Genomic DNA, 24455 nt, shown 5'->3' with positions numbered 1-24455 from the left:
TGCATACTGCCCACACACACACACACACACACACAGTGGAGAGGAGAGTGGATTTAAAAAAAATCTGGAGGAGGTTGGACAGAGAAAAGAAGGAATGTTAGATGTCATGGTCAAATTCACTGATAATTGCTCTTCGCTCTCTGATTTTCTTTATGATCATACTGTACTTAATGTGCATTATAGGTTACATGCAGGCTTGTTATCAAAATAAATACTTATAAAGGCTTTATATATTCCACAAAAACATGGTGTACTCTGATGTGTTAAAACTGATTTTAAGTACATAAATTACAGGGGAAAAACACAGAAAATGAAATTAAAATCAACAAATCTAAGTGAAGAGGGCAAAAAAAGAAGAAAGAATAAATTATTCTCGTAGATAATAAGATATTTTAATTCAAAATAACACTTTTAATTTTTAAACGAAATAAAACTGCACAAATGGTGTAGCTTTGGACTTAGCCCTACCTTGTACAGTATTGCCATTTAACTGAAAGGAAAGGATTCCTTTTTAGTGGAATAGATGAAAGTTTGCACTTGCATTCCTCGTGGGAGCAGGAGTAATAAAAGGGATTTCCAATCAGCGGGGGGGGGGGGGGGGGGGGGGGGGGGGTGCATGAAATGTCCCTCTGCTGACTTGGGTGTTCACTTAAATGGTTATGCATAGGCTGTTGTTAGCCCACACTGTAAAGTAGCCTAAGTTACTTATTGTTATGATGTATTTTCTTAAGTTAATCCAATTGAAAATGAACATTGTAGCTTCTTTCTGAATCAGCTGCATTGATTAATATTATTGGATGTTTTTTGCTGGCTATCTGACTGGCACCTCTTTTTCTGAAATCCCCTCGGCCATGTATGATTATCTGTTATCAGATATGCTCCATGACATCAATTTACAAGTTGGAGGTTGAGTGCAGAGGCAGAGCTAGGGGTGGCTACTGGGGCTGCAGCCCTAAATGTTTCCCAAAGGAGCTGAATGCTTTTTTTTTTTTTTTTTTTTAAAGAAATTCTGGTTAAAGTCACTTTTTCTGAACAACAATTTCAGTCAGCTGCTGACTGTTTTTCTTGGTGCCTGGTTGCTTTGTTTTGTAATGACATTTTGATACAATCGGCCTGTTATTGATGTGATGCATTTGATTGGTGTCTGGTCCAAGACAGGGTTTGTTCTAGCTTGCATCTGTTGATCATTGTAAAGCACAAACTAATGATTTACTCAGTAATGGATCAATGTGCAAATAGAACTTACTACTTTACTTCATTTAAACCATTTAAACTATACTTCATAAAAGTAAAATGACTGACGTTGAAAAATATTCAAAAAAGTAAAGAAAACACCTCAATTACAGTAATATGAGCACTTGTAAGTTGCTACCTGCACCTCTGCTTATTGTTATTTATTTCTATGTGCATTCATTTTTGGAAAACTGTTAATAAGGACTATTAATACTACTCATGTTTGCAATAGTCAGACTATAATAAAATGAAACTTTGCACATGTGAACCAGGTCCTGGCTCTGGGTGCCCTGGGCTAAACCCTGGAATTTGCCAACTCCTAGATCCGCCCCTGTTTTAATGTTGTTTTTCCTCTAATCTGCTCCAATTTATGAATATGTACTAATGTTAATGATGGAGGCTAGGCAAGAGCATCATAGGCTGTTTAAGAGGAACTAGGTTCCCAGCTATACACCTGCTCAAGAGGCCCTCAGAGGCAGGTGTGCTTCATAATATGTGCTTTAGAAGAGTGTGTGTTGAAATCACTTGTCTCAAGTTAACATGCTGCAACATCTAAGCTTTCTATCAGGTGTATTTTAGTAGAATATAGCGAGCCAATATAAAGAAAGGAGTTATTTATTCACTGCTGAAATAAATCTCTGCAGCTCGTCTGTAAAGCAAAGAAAGAGGAGAGAGAGAGAGAGAGAGAGAGAGCGCGAAAGGGAGAGAGAGCGCGCTTTATGGAAACACAGCCAGAGAGATGAAGAAGGAGGCGGGAGAGCACCGCGCTCCTGGTCCGCCCCCAACTTGCAGCACGAGCCATTTAGCAGTGCGAGCTGGGCCAGCTGTAGGGCGCGCGGGCGCGTGTACGTGCGCCACCCCTCCCCTCTCCTCCCGCCCCCTCCTCTTCCACCACTACCACCACCACCACCACCACAACCTCACTACCCCTGCCCCCCACGCGGAGAAAATCATTACCAAATACAGAGCCTGAGCGCACGCGGGGAGGATGGCTGCAGCAGTGGCACTGGATACTGTTTACGACGCAGAGCACGAGAGCGGCACAACATCGGGAGAAACGGACACACAGCGCGCGCACGGTATTTAAACGCACGCTCATTGACGTGCGGTGTCTGCGAGTGAGACCGCGAGGCTATCCGCTACATCAGTCCGCGTGACGTCTCCTCCTTCCCGCAGCGAGCACCTCCGCTGTCTCCCATCTCGGTAGTCGTTGTTTTGGAGCGCAGCTGTAACGGGAGACCTCGCTCATATTGGAATCTAGAGCGACCCGGTCCCCCCCCCTTTCCTTCCCGACCTCCCTCCAACCCCCCCCCTCTCTGTCCCGTGCCCCATCAAGTGGCGCTGCACTCAGCTGGGGGAACCCGAGAGCATCCCTCCATCCCACCCAGCTTATCCCTCCCTTTCCTTTTTCTCCCCTCTCTCTTGTTTCTTACTCTGTCACCCCATCATATGCCACAGCTTAAGGGTGGTGGAGGTCTCATCTAGTCAGGGACCGGGGGGGGAGGGAGGCTGTGTCGGAGGATGCTGCGGGAGTAGAGCGGCTCAGAGCGGAAGATGGGGAAGGACCAGGAACTGCTGCAGGCGGTGAAGACCGAGGACCTGCTCACCGTGCAGAAGCTGCTGCAAAGGCCCCGGCCAGGGAAAGCAAGTAAGACACTCTATTCTATTCTATTCTATTCTATTCTATTCTATTCTATTCTGTTCTGTTCTATTCTATTCTGTTCTATGCTTTTTCCCTCACAGGTAATAACACAGCTGTAGTATTCTATGGAAAGCCAACCTGTGAGTGCAATAGTTAGTAGGCTCACATACCATTACTGACTGATTGCTATTATCAGGCCTAACAGATGATGAGGATCATCGTCTGTGTGTGTGTGTGTGTGTGTGTGTGTGTGTGTGTGTGTGTGCGTGTGTGTGGTTGAGAAAGGGAGATATGTAGAACGAGAGGTAGAGAGAGAGAGAGAGAGGAGGGGTTGTATGCATCAGGGTGTATCAAAGATTAGCGGTGTGATTGGAGACTGACAGCCCATCTTGAGACCCCTGTCTGAGTGCACTGCAGCAGAGGGAGAGTGTGAGAGAGAGAGAGAGAGAGAGAAGGAGGAGGGAGAAAAAAAAGAGTTGTCTTTTTTTTGACGTGGGATTTGTTTGACCCTGTCTCACTAATGAGGGACGGTGCCAGTGGCCTTGTGATTGTTAAGGTTCCACAGCACCTTCAATGACAACACACACACACACACACACACACATGCAGGGACACATACAAACCCGGTCTGTGTGTGTGTGTGTGTGTGTGTGTGTGTGTGTGTTTTTGTGTGTGTTTCAACATTAAAAAAGAAGCACAAAGAATGGAGTAAAACCTGACTTCTCTTCTATTCAGCTCACCCTGCTCTGTATGACTCTGCTGTTCTGTTTGTTTTCTGCAGGCGATGTAGCGCTACAGCATCCAACAATGCTTCGCTCCCATAGCCCACTAATGTGTGGGCAATACAGAGTGAAGCCAGAGAGAGCTGCAGATTTCTACTGACATATCACAGGCTGATAGAGTTATCCTCACACAGGGAGGGATGTTATACAAGGGGAAGTGCAGGAATTATACTTTCTTTTTGGGGTCATTTGGGTTAAATTTGACATTAAATTCATCTGTTTTTACATCTAGATCAGCTCGTGTCCACACATCATAGCCAGACATGTTTTCTTAAATGGCTCCCCACACTGCCCAATTACTAAAATTGTTCCAGTCAGGCAGGTTTGCAGCAATTGAACTGTACTGGAAAGGCTCCAAACAGCAGGTGAGCCTCATTTGAATAAGGGAGGCACAGCGTATAATGGTCCAGAATTGTGACTTTCTGGTCTGTGATGATGTCTTCATGAAACCAGCTTTCATTCCCATTTATTCACAGAGCAAAAGGAGAACATTATTCTTATTCTTTGCAGCTTATATTGAAAGAAAGTGACACTGAATAATTCTTCTCTTTGAGGCACTCGTACGAAAGCCCCTTCATCATACCTACACAGGTGTTTTCAATTATTCTGGTTAATTAGCGCTCCACTCCGGTTGAAGATATCGCTGTGTGGGAAATCATTCCTTCGTTCAGTCATTCACCACTCCTTATAAAACACACACTCAATAGTTTTCTCTATGTTTAGCACAGAAACTGAGATTTTGGGCACTTATAAATCATTATTTTGCTTTAATTTGGACATTTAGAGCATACTTTTACACACTCTAATGTAGTGTACGATATGGTAAATATGCTATGATTTTGCACACAGTCTATGTTTGTATTTACTCAAGATTACCAAAATCAGTGTACCAATAGGAATGATAGAGGTGTAAGGTTTCCTGCCTTGAACGTCAACAGGAGAGCGAGTATGAGTGATGTCACGTCTGGACACGGGCAGAGATCTAATAAGTGATTTTAAGTGCAAACACCTGTGTAGGCCCTTTGATCGGAGCTTTTTATGTACCCAGAGGAGATTCAATACAGGTTCAATATCTATCTGAAATACTCAATCCTCCTCTAGAACTAAAGGTATAAACATAACTGTAGAAAACACAGAAGAGGAATGAATAAATCATTTCAGTTCTGCAGGAGAAAATGTTCTCTTGAGACGAGCTATTGCTGCTAGTATCTGTACTTAAATATTAGACTTTGTGACCAGGCTATCAATTTATGCATGCTGTAACACATTTATGGGTGAAATTGTTCATTGAATCTAACATAATGTGAGAAGGGAGATAAATATTATTTAGTAGATATTTCCGTATCTATTATTTAAGTGTATATAAAACATCACATTTTGATTTTCACTTTAATTTGCTTTTTTTTTTCTGAGCTAACATGCTACAGATGGCAAAGTTGACTCTGCATGATTCAAGATTCAGTGATTCATCGCATGGCCTCCAAACAGTTTGTAGGAGCTGGCGGGGTGCACTGCATGCAGGCAGAGTCAGGAGGCTGCAGTAGAGCAGAGTAGAGCAGAGCACATACAGGAAACCCCTGGGATTAAAGGTGTTACGCAGACTGTCTGGTTCAAAATATAGGCGTCCCTTGACTATAAGCGATTTGGTAAGATCCAGCACGTACAAGTAGGGTCCAAAATAGTGTCTGTGGAACTCAGAGTACATTATGTACAAGAGCACATCACAAAAAACAACCTTTAGGCTATAGCAAAGTGCACTTCAGCAGGCAGCCGCTCTCAGACTACTGTTTAGTAGGGTTAGTAACTCTAACCCTAACAAATACAGAGTACATGTAAGCCCTCAAACTAAATTTTATAGGCAACAGACAGTTTGCTTGCAGCACACACAGATGTGTAACAAACCTAAGTGGATGACAGTGCATACAGATGTGCAGCTAAAGAAATTTAAAGCAGATTTTGCAGATGAAAGAGGACAAAAGCAGTACATGCTGCATATTATCACAAAGAAGGTGCCTTCTGCTTCTTAAACTATGGTTTATAATCGTTGCATACAGTATATACATTTCTCCTGAAATAAATTAATCCCCAAAGGAAACATTAGTGTGTCTAATTAGATAAAGTCTAGTCATAACAACATGACCAGGCTGTATTGCACAGTCTTCAGTCTTCATGCTACAATCCATTACAGTCCATATGCAAAATATCCCTAGTGTAGAGGTGTTAATTCAAATATATTTTTAGGCTTTACTGGTGTTTGTACAGTGCATTGACTTGTAATAAAGGGTGGACAAAATAATAGGAACACTTTATAATATATTGTACTATGATGCAACAGCACAAACCTCAACCTTAAAAAAAGCAAAAAGAAAATGTTATTTTCATCATCATCCATCAAAACTAAGCAAAAATAAATAAAGGATTCAGAATTTTTCCACCTGAATTGTATTCATATTTGGATGCTGTGCAGGTGCATAACTTGTGAATAATTCCCCAAGGAAGATCCCTTGAAACCCTATTTAATGTGTTACTGATTATCAGGAAAAGAGAGACAAAATTTGAATTTGGTGCCAAGTGTCAAAGAAAGTGACATAATGCAGATTCAGACTTGTTGAATGACAACAACAACAAAAAAAAGTGATTTATTGAGACCACTGTTACCAAAGAAATGTCTCCAAAAGTCAAATGAAAACAAACAAATCAAACTCGGCTTCATCTGGTTTAAGTCAGGAAAACTCAACTCATTTTTGTTCTCCCTCTAAACCGAGCCAAAATAAGTACAACTCACAGAAACACTCACCCAAACATGTAGCTAAATACAATAAACCCCCTCCATACTTGGTCCTACCCATGATATCATTAGTGATGTAAGCAAGAGTTTAAAAGCAGGAAGTGGTTGGGCGACGCCCCCTTTTATCTCCTGGGAGGCATGATGGGTATGGTAAGTAACAAATCAAGTTAAAATATACAACTCCAGAAACTCAAGACTTTAATCCATAAACAACTAAATTTAAACAGTCTGACACAAACAAACTCAGGATTGTATGCCACAAATATAGATGTCCTACTGTCAAAACAGATGACAGCAGTAGTTTGAGATTGATAGCATGTGAAAAGTTACAGCATTAACATTGTGAACCTCACAAATTAATAGCTTGGCGACTGTATTCTACTGTCAGGTGTTCCTGTTGCTTTATTCTACAGTGTACAGCTTTTTAATGCTATTACAGACACAGAGCACGTCGGATAATCAATCATTCATCCGGCATCCAATGACAGAGGCCGCCATCACTCCTCAATAAACAATCAATCACTGGCTGACTGGAACGTTTTACACTTCCATCTCAGGGTTTGCCCCCGCTGTAACTTACACTCATGCCTGGTTGGAAGCACCATGTAGTGTAAGTGAAGGTGTTTAAAGATCAAGGTCTGTCCCTGCTCAGCTCTCTCTACCTCTATTTATCTCTGAGCCTTTCTCAGTTTCCAATCCTGTCAGTGTGCTGCAAAGCCCTGACTGCACAACATTACACTGAATTGTATCATCTGTATGATTGACGTCTACCCCCTTAGCACAGAAACTGCCAAGTGAAAGACAATGTGTTTAACACGCCATTTGAAATCTCATATGTGGACATGGACTTATTTTTCTCAGTTCCTGAAAAGCACTATGTGTTGTGTCTGCAAGAACACTGATATTACATGAGGTCGTTCTCTCAGTACAACTAACAGGGCAGAAGGTAATAATGATAGAGTGGAGCTGAGAGTTCCAGACAAACAGCAGGGAAGTAACGCCAGGCTGATGTTAACGCAGACCTGTTTGTCATCTGGCATTAAACACAAAGCTCACATGACAGCTGTGTGTGTGTGTGTGTTGGGGTCTGTTTGTGGAGTAAGGACAGAAATGTGTGCGTGGTCTTTGGATGGTAATGGTTGACCTGTGGAGGACATTGGTGTGTGTGTGTGTGTGTGTGCGCGCGTGTGCATGGGTGTGTGTGTGTGGGTGTGGGTGAGTGGGTGAGTGGGTGTGTGTATGAGATATGGATCATGGCCCGCTGCAACTCATTTACTTCTACTCAGGCCAGACGTACAATCTGCACATATTCACCTGCGTCACACACACACACACACACACACACACACACACACACACACACACACACACACACACACACACACACACACACACACACACACACACACACACACACACAGAACTACATGTTCATGCACACACATCTGGCACCATCTGGAGAGTCATCATCAGTTTGCTGTCACTCATCTTGCCTTCTGCACAAAGCACTAGTCCCTCCAGGAATCCAGGAATTATTCATGCAAATTCAACCAATCTGCAGTATTTTCAGGGGCTTTCAATTTTGCAAAATTCCCACAATGTCTCCAGGAAATTGTGATGTTGTGATCGCAATAATGAACATGAGAGCTTGCAGATTTGCATGAAATGACCAAATCAACAGACCAATTTGGACCAACTTGTCCATTTTGAGTCGTGGTAACTTATGTAATACATATGATTCTTCATTGATAGTAGTTTTTTTAAAAATTGCATTATTTTCTTGTGTTTGTACTTTTTCCCAATTTCTGCAATTTTACAGCAAAAAGAGCACATAAACATGTAATTGTATCGCAATATTTGAGTAAAGCTGCTGCAAAAACAAGCTTTTTTGGCAGCATTAATTACTAAAAAACTCCAGGGACTAACTAGACAAGGTCGTGTGTGTGGGTGTGTGTGTGTGTGTCTGTGTGTGGGTGTGGGTGTTTGTGTGTGCACATGGAGCAGACCTTCAGTGTGACCTGAGGTCTGTGTTTGTTAATGGGCTGTTTCAGTGTTTGTGTGTCAAGGTGGGTGGTGTAATGTGTATTGATGTGTGTCGTTTATTGTGTGTCACTAAAGGCTGTGTGTTTGTGAGTGTGTGTGTGTCGAGGAAAGAGATTTGTCAGTGTGTCTGTTGCATCGGTAAAATGATTAGGATTCAACCTTTGGCACAATACCCGCCCCCGTCCTCTCTCTCTGTTTACTGTCATGAGAGACTGACACATGCCTCCATCGTCTACACAACACTATCTGCCTCCTGTCCTTTTTTCTTCCTTGTAAGCCAGAGGAGATGCTATGCTCACAGACCACTCTAGGCACAACCCCCCCCCCCCCTCCCCCCCACCAACGTCTCCCTCCCTCGCTCCCCCTCTCCCTCATCTCTGTGTTGATGTGCGAGGCTGGCAGAGGAGTAGAGCAGATGATTGCATCCACACCAGTGCACATTCACAAAGGAGCAGGCAGGCAGAGAGGAAGACACACATACAGTCAGCCACAGTCTTCATATTGGTTAACTGTGCTCTGTCTGTAACTATACCCGTCTGTGAGAGAAATATGGTGGAGAGAAACTTGTTTTCGAATTTTTTTGGAGATGCTATTTCATACATTCCAGCACTCCTTAAAGCCTCATGCTTGTAAATGTAGTTGAATGTGTCATACCTGTATCCAGGCTGCCAGCTCTTTGTCTTTCAGTGCTGCTGTGTATTGTAACTGCCTGGGTATCATGAAACATGTTGGTATTTCAGATGAGATTAGGTTTAAAAGACATTCATTAGGGAGAGGAAAGTTTATGCTGGGGGTGTTGCTGTCGTATCATCAAAGAGAGCCCGGAAGATATCGTGTTTAATGTGGGTGTTTGTTCCAGCTTGAGGCTATATTAGCTGCTACTTGCATAAAACACCTGAACTGAAATATTGGCATCTCAGAGTTGTGGGTAATTTAGGCACCAGGGTTTGACAAAGAAGAAGCATGGATACAAAATACAAATGCCAGCAAAAGTAATGGCATTCTCATCAGCCTCAGCTGGCCTTTGAGCTTAGTGCTAGTTAGCAAATGTTAGCATGCTTGCTAAGAATGGAGAATTACATTTTGGCTTTGTATTTTGGGAGTATTGGGTTTTTTTTTGCATATGAGGTAAAAAGGGTAGGCATAGTTAAGCTAAAGCTTCAGCCTACACCTTTACGGGCAATAATGCTTCTTTCTGCATTTGTTTGATATGATTTATTTATGTATATGTGTCTATTTGTCATTCTTGTGTAACAATAAAATTGTAAAATAAGGACGGAATAAAATAAACCACAAGAAAAAAACCACAAGACCATTAGCTGCTAAATATTGGCATGGTTGCATTGTGAGCAAGTTAGAGCAAGTTGGTTAGCAAGTGCCCATTTAACTTGAGGAGGCACATGCCCGCTACATTTTTTTGGATTGAATGGCTTTAAAAACTATTAAATTCTATTTTCACTGTATTTTTAATTGGCCTTAATAATAAACAAAAGTCACTTTTTTGGTATGTTTTTTTTCCTGTATCAAACTCTACCTGATACACACAGTACACCTGTCTATGTTTATGCTAGTTAGTTCCTTCCTAACTAGATAGTTAGCTGCTAACGTAGCTGTGCCAAATCGTTGCAAATTGTGATGGTTCATTTGAATTAATTTGTAAATGACTTCATAAAGCTTCATAATTTCCTTTTTAAAGTGGCTTAAGCAGAGGTTTTAAATATAACCCATGTGTAATTAACAATAAGAGTTAGCTCGATGTCCTTTGCTATTTTCAGTAGCTAAATTATTGTTTTGCCAAAACAGACTTGCAGAATTGAAATGTGTCCTACTAATGGGGTGGACATGAGATTTATTTATTTTTATAAAGTCAAACTAAATAGAGTAAATAACCACTAGCTACATGTTTGTAAGCTTTCTTTATTGAGCGCTAAATAATAAATGCTAGCAAATAGCTAACCAGCTAACATAATCCCTGAGTTCAAAGCCTCTTTGCTCACATTTTCTTGTTCATATTGCTATTAAATGCAATACAGTGTTATGTGTCATTCAATAATAGTTGTAGATAGTAACTGGTAGTAGACATAACAACTTCATTTGGTGTGAACATTAACATATGCTTTGTGAAACTGACTGCATGACACCTCTGACTGCTAGCATCACTGTGGAGTCAGTCTTGTTAATAACATTTATTTTGGTCAAGTGCACCCAAATCGGTTCACATTAAATGTATTATTAGGCTATATTAAGGCTTTCACGGAGGGGGAAAAAGGCAAATATGCAAAAGATAGCTCCAACAGTGTAACTGATACAGATTTTTATCTTGAGATCTGAAGCGCAGCATGTATTGTAAATGATAATATTGAGAGAGCGGCTGGATGAGTTCCCTGCATTTTCCTCCAAAACATCATCCCTCACTCCTCCTGCCGCTGACTGCCTCCATGATTGAATTACAGAACAGATGGGGAGAAAGAGGGCGAGAGGTAGATGGATAATTTTGCTTTGAGGAAAACAGGGGAATGGCGAGAGGAGGCAAGAAAAAAAAGAAATATCTTGTAGTCAAAAGAAGAGGGGGAGGATGTTTCTTGATGAGGGAATGAGACAGATGGAGGAGGAGTGATGAAAGGCTGAAAGTGATGAAAGAGGGAACGCGGGAACAAGGTGATGAAATGCCATGGTAGTTGAACGTCACCTCACTTTAATTCTGGTTGCAGACTGCTATGCACACATAAAGCTTCTGCCTCTCCCTCTCTCTCATATACAATTACTCATCTGCACGATGCCCTGCACCAAAAATAACATCCACATAGTTTACTGGGTCAATAGCAAGTTCAGGGAGAAGAAAAGAGGACAGGAGAGGTGATATGATAGAAGGACGGAGAGGAAAGGAAAGTAGTTAATGGTGGGTGTCAAGATTTCTATTCTATTCTATTCTATTCTATTCTATTCTATTGTAGTTACACACCAGATTAACAGTATGAGAGGGGAAGGGGAGTAAGTGGCTTAGTCTGGAAATGAAGACCACCCAGAGAATGAGAAGGGAAGCGGGGTTGGACCTCCCTCGCTCAATCAGCACCGATTAAAGAAATGGCATTAACCCCCTACTGTAACTGGCTCACACACACACTCTCTCACAAAAACACGGACACAACTCTCTCCAAACATAATAGGACTGGCAGAGAAAGGTACAGACTGTTGGAATTTACCAGTGTGTGTGTGTGTGTGTGTGTGTGTGTGTGTGTGTGTGTGTGTGTGTGTGTGTGTGTGTGTGTGTGTGTGTGTGTGTGTGTGTGTGTGTGTAATCATTGTTAAAGTGGAAGTCAGGCATTGCAGATAGGGGACAAAAGTTGCAAACTCCTCTACAGCCAAGAGAATTTGGTTTTACAGGTGTGTCTGTGTCTGTGTATGTGTGTGTGTGTGTGTGACTATACCTCTACATGGCCACGCATTGATTTTCCACTCATGCCCCGAATTCACAACATTAAGTGTATGTTTACTGCTTCAAATTAGTGTTTGAGCAACTAATAAAGGCAGGAAATAATGCATTTTTTTCAGCCTCAGCTCCTCAACTTAAACTAACATGGTCTGGACAAAGTTTTACTGTACTCTAACATGAGAAGCTTTTAGAAATGTTCCCCCCCACACCCACATTGAATACATTTAGTACTGCCTTGGGACTTTCTCAATGAATACTGCTGCTCTTTTTATGCAAGCAGCCACTAAAAACAGGGCTGTGACACAGTTTGGGTGCAGGCTCACGGCTTGGGAAAAAATGTCGTGCACTGACACACCCTTTGGCCAGGCCCTTTGATATCTGTGAGAATATTTTGGGGGGGGGGGTTAAAGTTCCTGTAAGAAATATTTCTTCAGAAATATTTACTACTTAACCTCAGACGAGAGTAAAATGAAGTTGTCTGCTACAGTGCAGATCAAAACTATAAATTGGTCCCTAACTTCTAGAAATTTCTTCCATACACCTGAATTTAGTGGAAAAATAATTGACCGTTAGCTAAGCACCACCCTACCTACTATTGCTACGCTTTCCAATGATTGCAAGGCGGTTAGTAATAATAGTGGTTCTTGGTATGTTTTGAAACAATGCGTCCTTTATAAGGGACAAAGTTATTCAAAAAGCAGGCTTCACATTTAAAGCTGGCAACTGTTAATTTTTCTAGCTGTAGCTGTAGCTAGCTAGCTAAGTAAGCTAATTTTAGCTCCATGAGCTAAAAACACCATCACCAATGGACTTTTGAATGTTCTCCGCTGATTTATTTAAAAATAAGTGTTGTAAAAGAGGTAGGCTAAGTGTTACATACAGCACATGATTTCATGTTCAAATACTGAGGCTAAAGCTACTTTTCCCAGACAAAAAGACTTGAAGAATTTTTCTTGTAATGTAGTCTACAGCCATGTCTTAGTAGTATGATAGTGAAAGTATGATAAGGAAAAAAGTCATGCTTTGTTACAAAGTTTGTTTTAACGTAACCTTGTTTGGATGCTTAGTATATTTACACTTTTAATGTTTCAAGAGAAAAGGTTTTTAGGATGAGAACTGACCAATATTTTTGACAATGGCTACTGGCATTTTGGGTAACATTGCTGGGGTTGTAGTATAGAAGAAGGCAGAGTCATTAATGTAACCTAAACCCTGTATGGAAATACTACAGTGGACATGCTATCCTGAAGAGGTCTTTTCATAACATAACCTTTCCCTGTAAAACTATTGTGGGTAAATGATGTACTCCTTGATTACTGTAGGTTATACTCTAGTCAGACAGACATGCTAATAGTTATATTAGGACAGATGAATATACAAGTGAATCAATTCCCATTTTTTGCATTCATATTTTTTGCTTTTGGAAAGGCTAAAAAAGACAACACCTACCAAACTTACAGTAAAAAAAAGGCCAATGGCTGTGGAGCTTTGGTTGGAGAATCACTGTTTAGAGACCGGGTTTAGTGAACGGGCAGTTGGTCAAAATTGGTTTCAGGTGTGTCCGCAGACCTGTTGTTGTGTCTGATGGATTTATGAAATGATTGTCCTATAGAGGGACTGTGGGGTCCCACCACTCAACCTCTCTAAAAAGGTAGCTGATCTGTCCCTGTTGCTTCATGCACTAGTAACATCACCATCTGGTGTAACAAAATATCTGCACGACTGCTCCTTTCATAGCATGTGTGTGTATGTGTGCATCATCAGACAGGAGGCAGAGATCAGAGACCAGAAGGGACTGTCCAGTAGGACAGATGTTGAGTCTGGTCTAGTGTGTGTGTGTGTGTGTGTGTGTGTGTGTGTGTGTGTGTGTGTGTGTGTGTGTGTGTGTGTGTGTGTGTCCATACATATCCTAGTGCATGTGTGATCCAGCAGCTGAGCAGATGTTGGTGTTGGGCTGCTGCCCACACAGCAGCAGATTTGCAAAAGATGCCATATAATGTACCTGACCTCTAATATATGCATTTATAATATGCCTATTGTATGTATTATAGTGTTTGCAAAGCATTTTCTTCCAAATCCAGCTTTAACAATATATCAGATTACTTTCTGAAGGCCATTTGACGTGTTTTTTGAGCCAGGTCTTTATTTTCTTCCTTCTTTTTTCCCTGTTTTAGTATTTTGTGATTCATCACTGTCTCTTCCTGCCTGTCTCAGTTGGATGCTTTCAGTCTCATAAAACTCAGCACTGTGAAATCACTCTTGCCCATATGAACCTTCTTGAGTCCCTTTTCAAGGAGGAAACTGAGCATACCCACCTTTTCATGCACGGATAGTTATTGTAGAACAAATTAAAAAAACGGCAATTTCACTTTGTACAGTGCAGCCTTGATTTATGCAGGAAAAGTCATGATGTACATGAGCATTTTACACAGTGCCCCATAAATCATATGTACACATGGTATTACAACAGATTAAAATTAGAGCTTTGCTTTTGACCAGCGAGCAGCTCCACGGGGGGTGGTAAGAGTATAAAAATACACCCCTCGAGTAAAAACACATTATTGGTCAGAGCAGATTTCACCTGGTTACTTAAAATATTGAAATAAATAAAATGACATATACGAATATATGAATTGTCGGGTGTGAGGTTATGACCCCCGTGGACTTCCAACCATTGTTCAAATCTTTTTCTAGCTTCTCAAATGTAGCTGTTTGTATTTGTGTAGTATTTTAATAGTAAACGGAATAGTTTATTCTCTCTGATGAATTGACAAAACACAATATTACAGGAATTCTTTATGGTCCCATTAAACCAGCATTTAAAACAGCAAAACCTATGGTGTTAAATTAGTCTCACACATAATAACTAGGCACATGCGCATGACACGAGCACACGGAACAGTATCCACGAGCAGAGAACTGTCCCCATGAGGGAGAATTTCTACTCCTCGTGCACAAACTTGGTCCCACAAGCACGAAGCTGTGATGAGTAAAAGCTCAAACCGTCCCGATGCGCTCACAACTGCTCACTTTCTCATCAAGTTGACTTTTGAGACCTTAGAAGCAGGGATGGTATAAATAGTCTGCTCCTTTTGATTGGTCACTTTGAATACTGAAGGAAAAGAACTGGTGTGCTCGACTCAGAGTATCAGGTAATGACCCCAAAAAGTCAAAGTTAACAAATAGAGATGTCAGCACTCACAAATCACTGAAAGGCATCTGTTTGTTTGTGCTGATGTGCACCTTTAAAGTTATGATATGTGATTCGTGAGTGCTGACATCTCTATTTGATCACTTTGAACACTGACCATGACCTTTGATTGGCTGTTAGGTTTGATCACTGACCCAGTAAAAGACAGGCTGTTGCCTGAGAGAACAAAGGGAAAAATAAATAACGATATTTAGCGTCTGATTCTCCATTTTTTTTATCACCTACACTCATGAAAAAGTGTTAGAACCCACTTTCAGACTTTTCAGAACACAGAAAAACAGGCAATTTAAGTACATTTTCTAGTCTGTCTAATGTGGTCTGGATGGGGAAATAACAGTGAAATCACTCTGATATGTACATCATTGTACATCAACTGTATTCCTTGCGCATTGTTATGGTTGTGTTATCAGATCTGTGAAGGTGTGCGAGCTCCCCAACGATAGTAAATAATTGCAGTGTTCAAAGCTGGATCTGGAACTGACGATGAAGGCCTTCCCTGCACCTAACTCATAAATATTTCAGCCTTTTCTTGTGTATTCTCTTTGGCTGTGAGGACACCTCTCCTGCTGATCCGGGGGAAGATATATCTGGGTCAGATTTATTTTCCAGGAAGCTTGAACTCCTCTAAAATATGCGTTTAGGCTGATGGTTAGAGATGATCAGTGAACTTGTGACTGGAAGACTTTCAGACCATCTGAAGCCAATCCTCAGAGCAGCTGGGAAAACTTGAGGATATTGAGTGAACGTCAAAGCTCTATCCTCTCTAACGGAAGAAGAAAGAATGGCAGACAGAGAAATGAAAGGAGAAACAAATGAAGGAGGAATATCAAACTACATATCTTGCCCGTGGTGTGTTTGATGTGTCACAGTTCTGTCTCTCTAAACTGAAACATCTCTGATTGTCTGCTAAGTCACCACAGACATCTTGGTAAGACATGTGATCTATCTCTCTCTCACACACACACACACACACACACACACACACACACACACACACACACACACACACACACACACACACACACACACACACACACACACACACACACACACAGGAATCATCATCTTAAAACACACACGTATGGAGAACAGACTCACAGAGGTACATATGTGAAAGGTGGGCGAGGAGGCAACGTCTGTATCTATTTATGCTTTTCTTTATACAATACATCTTTCTCTTCTCTTTTCATGTCATCCTTCCTTTTTCTTAGTCACAACAATAACTTGCAGTACACATTTTCATTATTTTTGTGACCTTCTGCTCTCTACACCTGTGATGCTGTTTGCAGAGCCAAAAATAGGATTTATGCTTAAACCTACATTAGTCATTTCTCCTTCTTTTAGTAAGCACGGCCCTCCTATACTTCAAGTACAATGCCGGGTCATCATTTTTAGCCATGCTAGCAGCTTGGCTTTAGGAATGGTAATGTTGGTTGGTTGGTCCACCACTTTGGTCCAAACTGAAATATCACTGTTAATAATAAACTGATAAACATTATACCCGCTAAACTTCATCGTTTTACATCGTCACTGTGAGCCTGTAACGTTAGCATGCTGATATAAGCATTTAGTTCCAAGCTCCTCTTTGCCTACAGCATCACAGAGCCCCTAGCATTGCTGTATGCTCTTTAGATTCAACATAAATTCAATGAGTCAAATATATTAAGCTATTTGAGTTCATTAGAGTTTTATACCAGTAAAACTAGATTAATATTTATGTCTGAGTCTGACTTTGATTAGTAATGTAGGTTAAAGGCTAGTAACAGGTGGAAAGTGTGAGGCAAAAAGTAAAAAGCAGAGTGGAAATTACAAATGTTTACACCTTAATGTGTGAAAAAATATGAACCTTCATTCTCTGCTGAGTCATTGGTTGTACCGTCACAGTTAAGGACCGAGACGGACGTAATTTGCTTCCTTGTGCTGACTTCTGATGGGTCGTGTTATGCAGAAAATGCAAAGACAGGTCAAAAAGACAATTGCGGATGTTGGCAAATACGTTTCGGGGGATGGGTTAAATTTGCATTTGTGTGTTAGCACAGACCTCCAATTTTCCGTAGAGTCTGTCGTTTGCACTGCATACCTTCATATTTCTTCTCTCTACATCTCATTCTGTCTCTCTCTTTCTCCTGCACCCCCCCCCCCCCCCCCACCCCCCCATGCCCCTCCCCTCCCGTCTCTGCATGCCCAATGAATCAGTCTGGCTGGCAGTGTGTTGCTGTCAGGGAACTGGTGAAGGTGATTAGTCATGTTGAACCGGGCCAGGATCCGGACGGCCCGAGCTGACGACAGGAAAGAAGGGATTCTGGAAGATTCCTGCAAAGCAACAGCTGCGTGCTTTCCTCTTTCGTTTTGTGCACTGAGTTTCAACGTTTTACAGTGGAAAGATGGGATGGGAGAGATGGAATGAAGGAAACACAGGTCCCAGACCAGTTCTAAATAGTACACCTTTTATCCAGATGAGCCAATATGATGGTCCAACATCTGTCCCTCCTTTTTCCCCCAGAAAAGCGCATGAGTTTGCAGGTTATTGAGTACGTGTGTGTGCTTGTGCATGTGACTGCAGCTTAGTGTGTGTGTCTTGTGATTGCTTCTGGGACAGCGCTCATGTGTTTGTACATGCACTTGTACATACAAGTTCCGCTAAATGCATGTGTCAGCATTTATGGACCAGTGTGTCCAAGATGAAAGCATATTCTACGTAGGCCCATATGGACAAAGCACACACAAGAGTGAAATATTAAGAAAAATGTGCTTCAAATCAAGAAATGCTAAAAATATCAACTCAGGAATCTTATTCATTTATATATAGTGGTTGTTTTTTATTGAAATGCTGTCAAAGTCTACAGAGGCAGCACTCTAATGTTAATTTTACCTCCAGACCAGAAAATGTGGCAGGAACAAATATTATATTTCATCTTGAAAGGTGCAGTATGTGGAATTTTAAAGGTGCAGTGTCTAGAATTTTAAAGGTGAAATATGCAGAATTTTACAGCTGTGGTGTGCAGAATTTTAAGGCGCAGTATGTATATAATTTGAAAGGTGAAGTATGTAGAAATTTGTGGCACCTATCTATCTGAACAGACTTGAAAAGAATGGATGTTTTAATTAGTGTGTTATTACCTGAAACTAGTATGAACCCTTTATATCTTACATAAGGAACGAGTCCCCGCTTATGGAGGCTGCCATGTTGCAACTCCATGTTTCTACAGTAGCCCAGAACAGACAAACAGAATACTGGCATTTCTCGTTTTTTAGCAACCGTACATTCTACTGTACTACATCCTTGGAAGGGAGGAGTGAGGGAGGGGTATTTAGGTGTTCAACCTCACCAATAGATGCCAGTAAATCCTACACACTGCATTTTTAAAACCAAAATGTATGTTCAAATTATATCACATATCAAGACTACGGAGACATCAGAGCCAGTAGTAAATTGCCAAAGGGATTGTTGAGATAAAGACAGACCGCATACATTGACTGGACAGCTAGCAAATATCCAGATAGACATTATTTGGAAAAGTGCCACAGTCTCTTATGTTCATACTCGCTAGCATTTTTCTATTTTCAAGTGTTTTCTCTTTATGTACATGTTTAGATATTTGTAGTATTTCTGGAGGGCATGTTTCCTTTCATGTTTGTACAGTCACTCTTGTATATGCTGATAATTAGGCCATATTCCTAACATAGACAGAGAAAGCTATAAAAAGATATCATATAAAAAAAAGATATAATATGCAATAATCATACAACACAAAACATTTTGCTTCACTAACATGTGAAATAGATTTTGTGGTTGCTTTCGGCAACATTGAAACCTTAAGTTGACATCTAGTAATGAATGTTAAAGCGTGAGCAGACATGAGCAATGTGCAGCATGTGCGTGTGTGTTTACATAGTATGTTGTACAGCCAGCCGTGTTCAGTTAACTCGCCGCGCTTTGATCCCTCTGGTGCAGTAGGTGTGTTCTACTTTGGGGCCAACCAGCGCGTCAGCCAATGGAGAAGTAGTGGTGTCCCAAGCCAATGAACAGCGTTGTTTGTATGTTCTGGCTAATGGGCTGGTTGTATGCATCTGTTGGACACATGCATTACATGTGGTTTGGCTTTGTATTGGCAAGTGTGTGTGCATGCATATATGTGTGTGTGTGTGTGTGTGTGTGTGTGTGTGTGTGTGTGTGTGTGTGTGTGTGTGTGTTTGTGTGTGTGTGTGTGTGTGTGTGTTTGTGTGTGTGTGTGTGTGTGATGAGTTGGTGCCAAACTCGCCACAACCCAGCCTGATTCTGGTCTCAGTTTTCTTTCTTTTTCTTTTTTTCCATCCCTCCCCCTCTTCCTATCTTATCTTTTCTCACTTTCCTGCTCTAACTCTCTTTCTCTTCTCTCTCTCTCTCTCTCTTTGCGCTCTTCCTCTCGCTCCCTGTTCCTGGAGCCATCGCCATGGCAACAAGCAAGCAGTGCCGGCCAGGAAATTTCTGGAGCATCGACAGTTATTCCAATTCAGCACTGCGGGATCCAGCCAGACACTTTAGCCCGGCTCTCTGCGTGCACACGTGTGTGTGTGTGTGTGTGTGTGTATGTTAGCATGGGATTACACCGTAGTCTGACAATAGGGATTATCGCAGCAGACCTATTGGCCCACTGGCTATCATACATTCTGTATCTCTTTCTCTTTCTTTCTCCTTTTCTTAATCTCTCATCATCAGTTTCTGCTGTCCTCTCATCCCATCATCCCTCTGCTTTCATTCCACTGTCCCCTCACATTCCTTCTCATCTGCCCCCTTCATCCCATTCTGTCGTTTCTAGCCCCCCTACCTTCCCCTCCCTCCGGTTCATTCTTTTCATCTCTGCATCCATCACCCATCCTTTTCATCCCTCTCTTCCCCTCCCGATCTCTGTGTATGCCTCCCTCATCCCGCTCTTCTTCTTCTTGTTCTTCTTCTTTGCTCGCCTCATTTGCCTTTTCCAGTTTGTCTCACATACCACTGCTAACTTAACCCCCCCCCCCCACCCTCTCTTGTCTTCCAATCACCTCCTCCTCAGCCCCCGTGGGATTGGATAGGTGAAATTCCCTTTCACACGCCTTTTTTCCACCCTTAATCACTCTTGATCTTGAGACTTTTATCTTTGTCTGTATCATCTCTTTTCACAGTTCTTTTTTTCTCTTTTCTCTCCTTCCCTCTTCACCCACCACCCTAAGTGGGTGAACCCTGGGCCCCCCTCTGCGTGCTACTATGGTTGCAGGGCTGAGTGCCAACATAGGGGGGATGGTGCAGTGTGTGTAGCAAAAAGGGAAACTTGTTCAACTCAGTGTAATTGTAGATCACAGCTCTAAGTTGCCTTTTCATTATTAACTACTTCCTTTAGTTGAGTTAGGTTGCACAAAGCTGGAACATAGTCTATGGATTATTATTATTATTAAATATCCCCACCAGAAACCTCACCATGCATTGGCAGACTTTTTGAGTTAATACAATATAAAGAAAACCTTAATTTCCTGTTTACTTTCACTATCTTTTTATAGTTTTACATTTACTTCATACTGATAAATTAAAGATTAAAAAAAAAGTTGTCTATTTCCACTCTAGCGTGCATGTCCCAACCTAACTATTGCACTTTAATGCCAGGTGTAAATGGGGTAAAATGATGTCATTTTTACATCCACATGCACAGAGCTTGATGATGTCATATTAAATTACTTTTATATAAATGGTGCCTTGCTGGCTGGCTTGCTGATTTATAAATCATTTCACAGCTTTCAACAGATTGATTATTGTACTTGTGGACTATCCTCTCAAATTATACTAAAGCAGAATAGAAAAGATATTTTAAAATGCTAAATTACGCTTTGATTATGAATATCTGTTAGAAATTGTACATATTTGTTATATAGAGAAACAGGCAAATAGGCTCAGTGCAGAGCTGGACTATCAACACAGGACAGACAGTAGCTGCAGACACAGGTACAATAAGGCTATTGTTCTCCATGTAACTCTACCACACACACACTCACACACATACACCCCCAGTCTCTCTCACTCCCGCCTTGTCTCATTCACACACTCGCACTACATCTAATTTCTAAACTAGTAAAATCTCGTTGGTACACTGCACAGAAAAAAACTGGGACAGCTCTGTTATGACAATCATACGCGCACACATAATCACGCACACGCATACTCACACACACCTTCTCTCTGTCAGTGTAACAGTCCAAAGCTTTCCACTGGTTAGTACATGTGAATAGGTGACATACAAAGAGACATTTAATAGGTTGACAATTCAGAGAGAGAGAGCAGTCAGTGCCTGGTTTCAAAGATCTCAGTGTGCTCTTTAAAACCCACGATATATCAGTTTAAAAGCCTGCTTCTCTATCTTTCACTTCTTCAAATTCAAATGAGAAAGTCAGTCTCTCATCTTTGGATTTCAGGCTCTTTAAAAATCTGTCTGTGCTCATTCAGAGGCCTGCAGAGTGCTCAAGACTGACTGAATGAGTTCTGATTACTTTGAGTTGAGCTGTGATTCAGTACAAAGTGAAAAAGTTCTGTTAACTCATGTTCCTTACTTGTGAAATGTAGGGAAACCAACTTTGAGACTTTGCTCTATATGTGTCAGACTCTTTTACACTGTAAAATATCATTGTCAGTGTTGTTGTCAATCAACTCAACTTAGTATAATTGGATAGGGGTGAATACAAATATCCACTTCAACCACTTACTGTGATATTTTTATACCAGTCACTTAAACTATATGTAACAGTACTGACTCAGGTCTGATGTGGCTAACAGCAGTTAAGCTAGCTGTGACAGGACAATTGTATTAGCCACATGGGACCGACTGTTGCTAATAGTGACAAATGAAAACTAGTTCAAATCAAATCAAGCCAAATCAAAAAGTAAAGTGGGTACTGAAGAAAAGTTAGCAGAACTGATACTTCATACTTATGACAATGTTAACTATAGGATACACTATATAGGAGCAGGTTGTGAAAATTCTAGGGTGGACCAATTGTTTGTACCCCAATGACTTATATCTTTTTTCAGCCATGCTAGCTTTGCTCTAGCATGACAAGCTAGTCGGTTGATCAGTCGGTTCACCATTTTGATCCAGACTGAAATATATCAACAACTATAAGCTAGCTAAAATGATAAACTAAGATGGTGGACATGGGAAACCTTATACCTTCTAAACACAAGCATTAATATAGCTGTTGTAAGCATGTTGGTGTGCTGACATGTTAGCATTTAGCGCAAAGCACCGCCGTAGCTAAGTGTAGTCCGTAGACTGTATCTAAACACATATATAAAGTCTATGGTACAGCCTCATCTAACTGCTAGCATGTCTGTAGACTCATTAGACTTGTTGAATGAGCCCTTCTTGTAATATGTCCTGTTCCATCAGTGAGTACACAGGCTACTTAGACTGAAGCAGCAACATAGCCTCAAACTGCAGCTTCATTGTGAATTTAATCAGTGACATTTATTGTCTCATTTAGATGAGTCTAGAGAACCCACAAGAGTCAAATATCTTGTTATGTGATGAGCCATCAGAGGAGGTGTGCAGTACATTATTAAACTCGGAGTTGTTTGGTGACTGGAGGGGAAACAAAGCTGAGAGTACTGAACCTGAAATATCGTCTCTATTTCCTCCTTCACCCCAAACATCAACCTCTACTCGCTTTTGCTTTTCTTCCTTTTTAACTGTCTCACACAACGTGTAACTCTCTCTGAGGGTTAATCTATAGTAGTAAATTAGGGGGCTACTGCTGACACTGCATGATATGAGTTCATTACATGCCCCAGTAGACTCTCCTCTCCTCTCATCTCCTAGGCTTTGCTCTGCTCTACATTTTCTTTTACTACCGTCCAAATTTTTCCAGGGTACAAAAGCCTGTGATCGAGAAAGGAGTGTGTGCTTTCAAATATATTTAGTTGAGCTTGATTAAATACAATACAATACTGTCATTAGTGAATTTCGATTTTTCCTTACTCATTTATAAACAGCATTATATAATTAAATCCTACACACAACCCCAACCTGCAGCATCCCTCATTCATATCATATTGCATGTTATAGAATATCTTTTCTATTCATGCCAGTTGAGGACTTTGTAGGGACTGTTGTCACATTTGTGTCCACATGAGTACATTTATTTGGAGAGAATTTGCCAAGTAAGGCTGTAAAAGTAATTATCCAGAGAGAGGGTTTGTTTTGCTGCTCATATCCCCGTTCAGATAAAATGAACAACAATTGGACACTGATTATTTTGGCAGCATCCTACATCACGTGTGGCAGGTATGAAGGCAAAATCTCAAACCAATGGCGCTGTAGCTCTTAATATTTAGAAGCCTAAAAGCCACACCGACTGCTGAACAAGACGTTTAAACTACTTGCGTTTATATACTCAGCATGTTTTACAGATATCTAGAAACATATTTGCATTTGCAGTAAGTATTAAATGTGAGGAGAATGTCAGAGATAAAGGCAGTTGAGGCAGAGAAAGAGAGAAAGAGAGAGCGAGTATAAGAAGGCTCCAGTCTGTTGGATCAGGTTCAGACCAGGGAGGACTGGTGGTTCTCTGTCTGTGGGATTGGCTTCCTGTGATTGTAAATCTATCTCCTTGCTCTGTAATGGATGTGTGTGTCTCTGTGTGTGTGTGTGTGTGTGTGAGAGAGAGAGAGAGAGAGAGAGAGAAAGAGAAATAGAGAGAGAGATCAGGGTGTGTCATCAACATTTCAGAGAAGCAAATCAAACGCTTGACCTATTCTTTTCCTCTCTCATTTTTATATTAGATACAAACATTTATTCTCCATTTCCGGGGTTTTATAAGCAAATGTGATCATATTTTATTAAGACATTCTTTTTCTCATCATCTCCCATTGTAACTGTAGTTGGTGCTACTTGCTGTTAATGCAATCCATTTTTCTACCACTTTTAAGCTACTGTTGATAAAAGTGCAACAATTCCCACACAGATGTTTTACGTCCAAAGGCTCAAAGGGCCTTTTCTAGGCCTTTAATATGAAACATCTGGAGGAAGTGTAGCGTTTCACTGACATAACACTTCCAATCAATAGAAGAAACAGCAAGGCAGAAGCTATTGGAAGTGATTAGCAAATGAAAACAGTATATCTGTTAAAAAGAGTGGGAGTGTTGTTGCACTGATGGAATTTGTACTCCTGAAATGTACATTGTGTTGAATTTAGCAAGTTTTGAAGAGTACAAGTAATTCCTTCCCCTTTCAATGTGTTTTTAACAATAGTGATGTGCCACAATTAGGCCTGTTGCGGCAACTACTTTTGTTGGCCGATATATTGTCCCAGAAATAATC

At 41.0% G+C, this 24455-nt stretch overlaps 1 protein-coding gene across 4 annotated transcripts in view; it reads left to right on the top strand.

Annotated features, from left to right (window-relative positions):
- Positions 1–2220: 2220 nt before the first annotated feature.
- Positions 2221–24455, top strand: part of caskin1 (CASK interacting protein 1) — a 106267-nt gene continuing 84032 nt past the window's right edge. For all 4 annotated transcript variants that reach the window (XM_062439401.1, XM_062439403.1, XM_062439402.1 and 1 more), the window contains exon 1: positions 2221–2881. In XM_062439401.1, coding sequence (XP_062295385.1) covers positions 2788–2881 — 94 coding nt within the window. In that variant the 5' untranslated portion in view covers positions 2221–2787. The remainder of the gene's footprint in view (positions 2882–24455) is intronic.

The sequence above is a fragment of the Scomber scombrus genome, chromosome 18, assembly GCF_963691925.1.
Source record: "Scomber scombrus chromosome 18, fScoSco1.1, whole genome shotgun sequence".
Classification (NCBI taxonomy): domain Eukaryota; kingdom Metazoa; phylum Chordata; class Actinopteri; order Scombriformes; family Scombridae; genus Scomber; species Scomber scombrus.
The sequence above is the reverse complement of the archived record's forward strand: the minus strand, read 5'-3'. Positions and strand labels throughout refer to the sequence as shown.